Source organism: Opisthorchis viverrini (genome assembly GCF_000715545.1).
Source record: "Opisthorchis viverrini unplaced genomic scaffold opera_v5_243, whole genome shotgun sequence".
Lineage (NCBI taxonomy): Eukaryota > Metazoa > Platyhelminthes > Trematoda > Opisthorchiida > Opisthorchiidae > Opisthorchis > Opisthorchis viverrini.
In genome coordinates, this window is record NW_008751899.1 from 656,241 (window position 1) to 667,293 (window position 11,053).

Here is an 11,053-nt window from a genome sequence, read left to right on the forward strand (position 1 = left end):
GGCCTGAATGGAGCATTGTCACCAACGCACCATCAACATACGAAATTTAGCGTGAGATTTCAATCGTGAAGCTCGACAAGGCACCTGGCCCGGATGATGTACACCCACCGCTTTTCATAGATGGTGGCGAGGTCCTGGTGGACAGTCTGACAACCATACTGAAAATCATTTGGAACGAAAACAGAATACCAGCCAAATGGACCTCCTCGACCGTCATCCCAGTTTTCGAAAAGGGAGCATGTGAATACCATGGTGGCATCAGCTTGATATTCGTCGCACATAAATTGCTCTCTGGTATTATTTCGCGCAGGTTGATGGATTATGAGGAGAGACAGATTGATGAGAATCAAGCTGGTTTCGCACTGGTCGGGGGTGATCGACCATATCTTTACCTTGAGACAAGTTCTTGAAAAGCGCCACTCCCTCAGACGTCCCACGTTAGTCGTTTTTTTGGATTTGAAAGCTGCTTTCAATTCTGTCGGTGGTCAGCAACTTTGACAGTGTCTGGCGATCAAAGATGTCCCTTCCAAATTTCCCTCCCTTATGAGGACGCTGCATGCGAACTCCCCTGGGCGCGTACTAATATACAAGAAGCTCTCGCCTGAGTTCACCACGTCCACTGGTAAAAGACAAGGCTGTCCTCTTTTCCCTTTTCTCCTTAACTTTTTTTATTGATATATCCGTTGAAATTTCTCTGACTGCCTCTGAAACCTCGGGAGTCGATATGCTCCCTCACAGGCATTGGGGATACAGACGATATTGCTCTGTGTGGTTCAAATCCCACTCAAATGCAAACGATTTTAAATAATCTAAATAAATCTACCGCACGGTTTGGTATATGCTTCACACCTGCAAAGCGTAAAGTGTTGCAACAAGACTGGGTTGGACCAAACCCACACCTCATGTTTGCAGGTGAGCCAATCGACGTGGCAGATAAATTTGCTTACCTGGGCAATTCCGGTGGTTGGTGTTCCTTATATTATTATCAACATCGACAACAATACTAGTTGAGAACAGTGGTGTTTCACTCCCATACAAATGTCAAATTTATTTGAATAAAGCCTTACAACGGAGATATGGATGAATTGAGGAAGGGAAGGGCACCTCGGGTTGGCCTATCACAAACATCCGAGGTGCGTGCGCTTCCAGTATTCAGGAAATCTGGATAAAAACTGGCAACAGGAACGCCTCTGTCATTAGCCATCAAATAGTTCATTATCTGTAACAGAGTCTTGTGGGCCCCATCATCGAAGACGAACCGCATGCACAACGCCCAAACTATGTCATTACTATGTTCCGTTAGATGTCTCAGAGGGCACGAATTGTTTAACTTCCCGATTTCGCAATCTCCTTACACTATCAACATTCTGTAAGTAGCTCAGACGAGCGAAGCTTCCGTCTAAGAATTCGTTTCTCATCATCATCAACCACTCATGTTCAAACTGACGGTCTGGAAGTCGGGTTTAAGACCTCCCAGACTTTCTCGAGGTATACACTGCTCATGATTCCCAATGAGGATGAAACATCTGTACAGTGCTCCTCGGCTTTTCAGCGTAGGTTGGCTTCACCAACAGGACGAAATATCCATTGAACATACCCAAAGTTTTGCGATAGCATCTTTATCAGGGTTTTGAGGGCTGAATAACTCGAAGAAAACACTTTGGAACCTGTCGACTGGACATCAGCCTTTGAAGGAATGCCTCTTCTACCATACTAGCACTTACGAGCTAACTCCTTGACAATTGGTCGTTGTAACCGGACCCCATTGTGATGCTTTCAACGTGCCTTTTGTGATTCCGTATTTCTGAAACAACACACCCTTGAGTCCCGAATCATTTAATGGTAGCCCTGTCTTATCTGTTCGGCCTCTAAAGCTGAACTTTTGGTCTCTAGCAATTTCATCTTGCTCTTGTACTCTTTCACGCTATTATCAATAGTTGCAGTTTTGTGTTGCTTTTTTCAACCAAATATTTTCTGGTATCCGTTCAGTTCGCAATGGGCGATGATGAGGAAACTGACCTTTCGTCCACCAACGAAAAACAACCAGTTGGTGTTGCTGCGAAGCAGTTTGATTATATGAAAATATTTGAAGAGGCCCATTCACTTGCCAAGGAACGCAATTATGCCAAAAACACGGAAGTTCTGTCAGGTTTGTGTGATTTTTATTTTGTATTACGATGTATGTAACAGCTCAAACATTGGGACCAGAGCAGCGTGAAGAAGTCAGTCCGCCACGTACGAAAGATGATGAACACGAAGCAGATGCAGGGGAGATTAAATTTCCACCAAAAGAAATAGACCTTGACACTAGAGACCCATATTTTCTTCCAATAACCGACATGTTAGCTCTATGTCACGGGACAAAACCACTCACGGCACTAGGTGTGGATCCGTCCGGAGCTCGCGTTGCTACTGGCGGTTTCGATTTTGATGTAAAACTTTGGGACTTCGGTGGTATGGACAGTTCATGTCGAGCTTTCAAAGCAGTACGGCCTTGTGAGGACCATCAAATCAAACATTTGGAATTCAGTCCATCAGGTACGTATCTCGCGTTTTGTTTGGGGGCACGACTTAACTTTGACAATCTTGCCAACTACGTGTTTGGAAAGCCAAAGATTTCTATCAATTGCCATGTGCTGACAAGTGATATCGTTATTATCTTGCTAGATATGTAACCTATCTGGAATTCAGTGTTTTGCCCATCGCTGTTCATAGATGGACGGACTGTCCGTCTACACAACTTGCCACTATACGCTTCTTTTTATATAATAAAGGGACATCATCATCCATCACTTTCATCTAGGTCAATCTTTATGCAGTCTTTGCTGTTTTGTGAGGCTTGTAACTGATTTTTATGTTTGTGCTCAAAATGAGGCCCATAAATAAGTAGTTCTCTTTATAGTTTAATTGCAAGAGACAGTTCATGTTGTTCTCACTGAAAATCAACAGCAAAAAGGCACAGTGCGCATTATTTCAGGTACAGTGTCCTAATTACTGCTTGCGTGATTTTCAACATTATATCATCAGTATTAGAATTGTATAGCTTCAAAGGCAGGTTATTCGTTGCATATGTTCATCCCCCTGCAGACACTTATTGTCATATTTGGGCGATCACGATGCCTTTGTACTTTGAACTATCCAATTCTTCTCACTTCTACTTATTTCAGTTTTTCTCTTCTTCCTTAACGGAAGACCACACCCCATATAGTTGTTTTTTTCTTTCCTGTGATTACGTTCTACGCAGGTGCTTTTATGAAGATTAAAATGTGTTACTTATGAGCAAATTTGCAGGGACCAGTCGGTTCCCCCTAATGCCATCGTTGTGAAGCACATCGGCTACTATCAGCTTGTTCTGAGCTTGAGGACGTTATCCGATTTTACATGCAAGACCGACGGTCCTGTCTTTCTGCTGAATCTTTCAGTGCAAAGCTGGGTACGTATGGCCGACATGAGAATCATTTAGAGGGCATTTTTGACTAGGTTCCTAAAATTCTAGCGCCTGAGAAGCTTAGATGGTTTTCATTCTCTCTTCCAGGCGAGAACTTACTTGTCATTTCGGGTTCTGCTCAAGCTCATGTGGTCACCCGCGATGGAGAACCGGTGTGCTTCACCAACAAGGGATTCCAATATATCACCGACCCTGCAAGTGCTAAGGGCCACACGCATGGTTTACATTGGGGCTGTTGGCATCCACTAGATTCATCCAGGTTCCTTACTTGCTCTCAGGACGCTACACTCCGTCTATGGAATATCGAAGATGCCGAGACTCTGATGAACGAAACTCGTATTCCAACTCACAAGTCGGTCATCAAACCGCGAACTTCGCAGGGTCGGAAGGTGATCCCGACAACCTGTACCTTTTCAAAGCGAGTGGAACATTTATCACTTGAACTTGTCTCTCATTTATGATGCCATAAGGGATTATACGTCGTAGTAGCCCTATAAATAGAATCAATCGCTTTTCGGTGTTTTCCCCCTGAACCAATTATGCCGTTTTATTGATACTTATCGATCGCATTCGTTAGTTTCTTTGTCGTAATTACATCCTTACCAGTAGTCTTAGCAGATTCGCTCTACTCGTAGGAACCTATTGTTCATAGTTCCTGTTTGTGTGCACATGGATTGGTAATTGCTGGATTGTGTATGAACGATCAGACTACTTTCTGATGATATGAGTGAGACAACGGCTAGTTGAAACAAGATTCTCACCTGTCCCCTTTTCGATAAAGCCAAGTTTTTTTACACTCTTCATTTATGCGTACTTCTTAATATAGGGATGGACAGGTCATCGTAGCTGGCTGTCAGGATGGATCGCTGCAAATGTGGGATACACGCAAGTTGTTTGTAAACACATCTCAACTTGTGCGTGAAGCTCATCCTCCGAATACAACCATCACCTGTGTAGCTTGTTCATGGGACGGAAAACATTTGGTAAGCCGAGCTGTTGATGACACAGTCAAGTTATGGGACGGACGTGCGCTCAGCAAGGGACCAGTTCATATCGTACGGGATCTACCCGCATTGTTTGACCAGTCTGATGTCGTTTTTAGTCCGAACGATCATGTCGTTGCCGCTGCTGTTTCAGCCCCCCGAGGAGACCAGAAAGCAGGCCGGATTACATTCTATCGCAGGGATAATTTCAAAGTGAGTACCACGGGTTCTTTAGTGATGGCATGCGTGGATACAGCATGTACTAAGCTCGGTGGCATTTCCAGTAAATTTCCCTTGTCCTATGCGGGCTTGTGGGAGAAAACTGTAACGAAGGATGCTATGCACGAACTGGGTGTTGCGATGCTTCCTTGTGGAGTTTGAAAATTCCTTTGGTGGTCTTCGAAAACTGACAGCGTTGTGAGAAAATTGAAAACAGACTGAAGAGGCCTGTGTAACATCCGAGTACTCTTAAAAAGTGTGTGATATCTGATGTACCTAAGAGGGACATAATTGCCATACAGTGGTTCCGCCCAAGCCAAACACATTCGGGAAAAATCGCCTATCCATTGGAGGTAGTTGCTGTTTTCGGGTGTGAGAGGATGACCTCCTTTCGTGTGAGGGAACTAGAGGCTCAGATATTCGATTTTATACTTTGAGCTGTATGATATCGAGGTGCGTTTCAAGGATGGTTCACTGAATTTTATTCATTGTTTATTGAATATAAGTGAAAATGTGCAATCTTGGGGCCCCAACGGAGACAAGCCCCAGAACGAGTGCTCTTCGGTCATCCAGGCGTAGTATTAGTGCACAGGTGATGATAACCATAACACAAATCAGAAGGTGAATGTGCACTAATAAAAGCTTTCAGTATTTCTGTGACGCGTATAAAAATAAATACAGTGCGAATATGGGAGCAGGTCAAAAAGGGAACTTATCGGATGCGAGAGTCCCTTGGTGGAAGTCCGGACGGCGGGAACGTGTTTTCTCCGCAGTTTGGCTGCTACACGTGTTCCATGATTGTCCGTGGACTTGTGGAGAGGTTGACGTCCTGCTCCCTGCGCGCGCGCGAGTCTGTGTGTGTTGACTGGGTTCGGTTTGCGTTTATGTAGGTCCCAGTGCGTGTATGTGGGCGCGTCGGCACATGATTGGTCGCTACGCTGACTAGGCGGTGCAGACAATCGATGTCCGATGAGTCAGCTTAATGCGACGTGTTTGCGCGTATGAGAAAAAAAAGACAAGCCTCGCGATCCAGTGAGCGACTGTGAGTTGAACAGTCAAGTGTGTGGGTGACTGGGTCGCTACAGTAGCACCTATTGGCGTCATCGGTCGATTCCGTTCGTTCTGCGAAGATCTTAAAGGACCACCTCAACCATGCTGGACCATGCTGTGTTCATAAACAGGGTTCTCCGGCAGTGTAAGAAGACACGGGATCGGGGGATTCTTTTCTCTTCTTGGGGAGATTCACGTTGTACAAACTACTTTTAATTGCCTTCTTGCCTCCAGGAAGAGACCACGCGAAGATGATCACGATTCTTTTGATGGGTCTCTACGGAAGGGGGCAACCTTACTACTCACATGCTTGCTAGACCTACTTCATCTGCCATTGTCAAGCTTATTAAGTTAACATTTGACCTAGCCGTCTTTGAAGTTATAGCAATATCGGCTACCTTAAAAAAACCGAGCTATGCTACCTTTTTCTCAGTTATTTCAGAGTGCGTACCAACCTCATTTAGTAATCGAAACTGCACATTGGTTCTAGCATCAATGAAACCTGCAACTTGTCTACGGCTTTATTCATCTTCTGTTTCAATTTGGCAAGCCGTTCTGTAGCCCTATGAATTTATTTACACTTTTGCTCTTTCAAGATCTATTTCTCACTTTGTGTGTGCGGACGCAGGTATCTAGAACGTCCTCAGAAAAGACCACCCTTTACAGTCGAGATGTTGAAATTCCAACACGGTGGCCCGTAACCTATCTTGCCTCACGGGTATCAGATTAAAGAATCTGACTCTTGACCCATAGTTGTATTGTCTGGATAGGGTAGCAGCTGATTGGACAGCAAATCCTATTTCAGATTTTCAATTGTGCGAGCATGTTGACAAGATAGGTCCGATACTTTAGGCTTTATCCCTCGTTGTAAGGGACTGAAAATGGCTTGTCACATTTTCCCTTATTTCCTGACGGATTTCGTTTTATTTCGACGGCAAGTAACGCTGGCTGAATGTTACAGTTGACGGGGTAATATTTCGCAGCGGATGTGCGTGACTTTACATTAGTCCTTTGTGAATCCACCCAAAGTGTGTTGAAAATGGATATTCAGTTTTTGCTGGAATATCCGTGAATTGTTTTTATCAGGACAAAATGCAAGAGAGAACTTCTCTCCAACAACGTCACTCATCGTTTTCAGCCCTGATGAGGTTAAAAATGGAAAAGCTGGAGATAATATCCGCTTTGTTCATCAGTGGTTGGCGGATCTCACACAACCGACACTTATTGGTATTGGACGTTATCTTGTACATTGACATACTTTTTGTTCGTAGACATTGCTACCAATTTTCCGTGATGTTTGCGCTCAGTGGAAGCTAGAAACGCTCCAAAAATACTCTTAACTCCTTAACATAAAGCGTAGCCTAAACGCTGGCGTATTTTTTTCGTGGAAGTATGTCATGTTCCGAATCGAGCAGTGCGCACTTTTGGGGCTTGCAATAATCTGTTTTTCCGGTTGTTTTATTTATAGTGGTCTGTATACGTGTTCTGATAGGTTGCCTAGAGTTAGGTTACTTAGAGGGCTTTTGTACTCATTGTGAACTGCAAAAGTGTTTTCACTAGCTGGTAATTCCTCTTTCAACACTGAGCTGCACAAAACCCTTATTGATTGCGATGATCTCCTTACCCATTAGATTCCGACTAATGTTTGTTCTGTATTTTTTTTTACCGTGATGCTTATCTAATCCCATGTTTTTACAGCTTATGGAAGAAATCAAACCGGAACATGGTAGTGTAATTCGTATTGCATGGCACCATCGTATCAATCAGCTTTTTTGTGCCTCATCTGATGGAACAGCGAATGTTTGGTACGACCACCAAGCCAGCCACCACGGCGCACTACTTTGTGCATCCCGGCAGGCCACAGCAGCAAGTCGTAGGAGACGGCTAGGTGGCAGCGAGGCCTATATGAAACCATACCTACTTACATACAATGAAGATTCTGTACGATCGGCGCGCAAAGCCAAAAAGCTGCTCAATCAACCTGGAATGGAATCTCAGATCGCTTTGGCAGCAGTGACAGCACCGGTCCATGCAAATCGACAGGCTGCGGCTACTTTAGCCAACCAACAGGCCAGAGCTCGTGCTCCTGTGCAGGAGGAAGCGTTGGGCAATCGGGTTGGCAGTTTGCATCAGTACATGGTCCAACAGATTGTGCTGAAAAAAGACGAGGCCGAGGAACGAGCTGAGAAAGACATTCGTGGAGCGATACTTCGTCATGCAGAGGAAGCAAAGTCCAAACCATTTTGGACCAAGGCTTATTTAAAGTGAGTTTTTAACAATCTTTATTTCTCATATGATCTAATATTCGACCGATCAAGATTGTGATCTCTGGTTACTTTCAACTTTTCAAGTCCATCTTCGTCAGGAACAGACCTAAACGTTCTCTTGATGTGGCAGTTTGTGTGACTCCGTGACCCATTGACTTATACTTGGAATGGTCAGTATGTCATTCGTGGATTGTCATACCAATTAAGTCAGTGGACATAAATCAGGCTTCTATAGTCTTCTGGCTATCTGGGTTGTGGATTGGAACACGTACGACGGCTTGTTCCCTAAAATTCGGGCCAATATGTTGGTCTCAAGTCAACTACCGCTGCCTTGTGGTCAATCCCTTGAACCGAATACCCTAGACGGAGGACCTGTCTAACTTTTGGCGTCCTGATGGTATCTCTGCTCCGTACAACCATAGAACATACTGATACCAATAGCCCAAGTGGTTAGAGCGCAAATTCACTGACCGGAAGGTCTATGGTTTGATCCGGACCTCTATCGCTTGACTTCCCCCATCTAGACTTGGGCAACCTGGCAGTATCCCAGTTCTCGTGCAACCTTTGGGTGGCTTGGCAATTAGGCATTGAAAGGGTGCTACAACTGAACGATTTTTTTCAACATTCTGTCACATTGGCCGTTCCGTTGTATTGTCAGTCGGATCACTGTACATACTGCGTAAAGAAGAGAAATTGAATTGAAGAGAAGTTGAAATCAGGTTGCTGGTGATACCTCTCGTCTTCGATATTATCCGCTAATTTCATTCATGCCTCATCTGATGATTACTGCTTTGTTGATCCAGACAGTAAATATCGGTTTTTAACCCAAGGAAGTGACTAAATTCACAACACCGCCTTACATCTGCTTCTCAATTCTTTTTCCTTCGTTTTTAACCAAACTTGTTTGAGCTTTGAAGTAAACTGGCCGGCAGACTACTCTAGCATACATTTTTGACACTTAATTATTGAATATCTGTTGCTTTTTCAAAACTTTTATGCAAGATCTAACTAGGGTGATGGATCTTACCGCAGCTTCGTTTTCTACACACATCTGTCTAAGAACCTCTGATAGTTCTTCGAATTCTTCAGCTGGTTGTGTTTGCAATGAAACTCGCATCTCTGGAACTGAATCTGTCTTAGTTGAGTCCTCGTAAACAACCGCCTTTGTACTGGTCGTTTGTCAGTTTTCTTTGGAACCCAAGTAGGATATCTCGACCCACCAGATGCACGATTTTATAACCTATTCAGCTTGGACTCAAGAAATGATGATAAGTCGTTCAGCTGTAGCACCCTTTCGGTGCCTAGCTGCCATGCTACCAGAAGGAAGCACGAGGGCTGGGATACTGCCAGGTTGCCCAAGCTTAGACAGAGGAGTCGAGTCGAAGTCGGGTTCGAACCACGGACCTTCGAGTCAGTAAATTCGCGCTCTAACCACTTGGTCCATCTCTTTCCAGGATTTACGTGGCTCTTGCGTGTGCATATATAGTCATATATAGTCACATTATAGTCTACTCGCCCAGGTCGATTTCGGCCGTGTGGATGAGTGCAACAACCACGGCATTCCCAGCTTACCGCACTTTCACTCAGAATACACTGCACTGATGATTTCATCTCGGCTGGTGACGTAACGTTTGCAAACAAATTGCACAGCTCAAAGAACTTATTAACAACCATCATTACAATCTGATCTGCTAATATTCTCTTCAGTTGCATATCATTCCTTGTTCTCATACATTTTCTCTGGTTTGCCGTCCACTTGCTTATAGGACGCAACCTAATCCTGTTTTCTACAACGCAGATGAAGAGGTGAAGAAAGACGATACACCCGTTTGGAAAAAACAAAAGCTGGCGTGATTTATTACCTCGTTTTCTCCCGCACAATACCCTCCTTTTTGTATATAAATAATAGTTTTCTGTGTGGGAATGTATACTACATTGAATTCTCTTTTACGAAAACATACAATTTGAAAAAGACGTCTACAAGGTTATCGATCGTTGAACCTCTCCCTGCCACGGGTATCCTCGATCGCCGAGGCTTGGGTTCACCCATTTTACGGATGGGGAACATAGTATTACTTAGAAAAATAGACGATTTTGGTTCGGCACACGGTTCATCACAGTTCGTACGAAGTGTTAATGGGCCGCGTTCTTTTATGCTGTTTACATGAAGGCGGTCGGCGTTTTGTGTCAATGTTTCGTTGACGGGCTGAACAGACTGTATGGATTCAACTTGTCTTCCTACCATTTTTGAGCTGTTGGGAAAGAGAAAGAAAAGTATGTGAATGTTAAAAACGATTGACCAGCAAAAACGTTGAGGACCTCTACCTATTCTGCTTCGGTTACACGAAATTGGATTGTCAGCCTTTGAAAGCGACCAGATCAGGAATTAGAAACCATCGGAATCTATTTGTTACGTTCATTTGCTAGTCGTTGTTGGATAATAGTTTTCTCATTTCCTTTGATCGGGAATAGCCTATTTGATGACATTGTTTTTCATTTTACCATAAAGGTGGAGTTAGTCTCATTAGACGATGAGCCCAAGCCTAGCATAATGCTTGCACGACGGTTCTCGCTTTTAGGAGGTGGCAAAGTGTTTGAACCTCTCATACGCTACTCGTCCCTCCCGAACATGTTCCTAAGGTCTCTGGTTCTCGGAACTCCTCTTTTTAAACTCATGATCATTCTGTTATTCAAACTCACCGTCTCCCTCGAATGTTGACTGTTGATCCCAGTATGGGTCTTCCTCGATACCATGCCTTCCCTGGCTCATTCGAGCTTGTACATACTTCACGTCTTTCGATTCATCGTGAATTCCTAGTTGTCCACCCGCGGTTTTCCTTCCAAAATTCATTCCACGTAGTTGCTCGCGTCCCAGAGGCACGAGCTAGTTCGTAACAAAAAACAACTTCCGGTTAGTGAAATAAACTCATTTGCAAAAAAAATTGGTTTTGCGAGAGAACCCAGCTAAATAAATCGTTTTTGGTGTTTCTAGGCAATCGGTCAATTATTTTCAACCCTGAGCTCTGCTCTATGTAATGGCGAGATCCTAAGGGCACTGTAAATCATGATGTATATATATATATATA

The 11,053-nt window shown here is 44.0% G+C and overlaps 1 protein-coding gene across 1 annotated transcript; it reads left to right on the forward strand.

Annotated features, from left to right (window-relative positions):
* Positions 1-1,076: 1,076 nt before the first annotated feature.
* On the forward strand, positions 1,077-10,277 carry T265_08885 (hypothetical protein; the record flags this gene model as incomplete). The annotated part of the gene is made up of 7 exons (XM_009174807.1): positions 1,077-1,133; positions 1,990-2,149; positions 2,191-2,538; positions 3,536-3,837; positions 4,285-4,644; positions 7,399-7,964; positions 9,734-10,277. 7 exons carry the CDS (start codon positions 1,077-1,079, stop codon positions 9,819-9,821), a joined length of 1,881 nt encoding a protein of 626 aa, XP_009173071.1.
* Between the last annotated feature and the right edge of the window lie 776 nt (positions 10,278-11,053).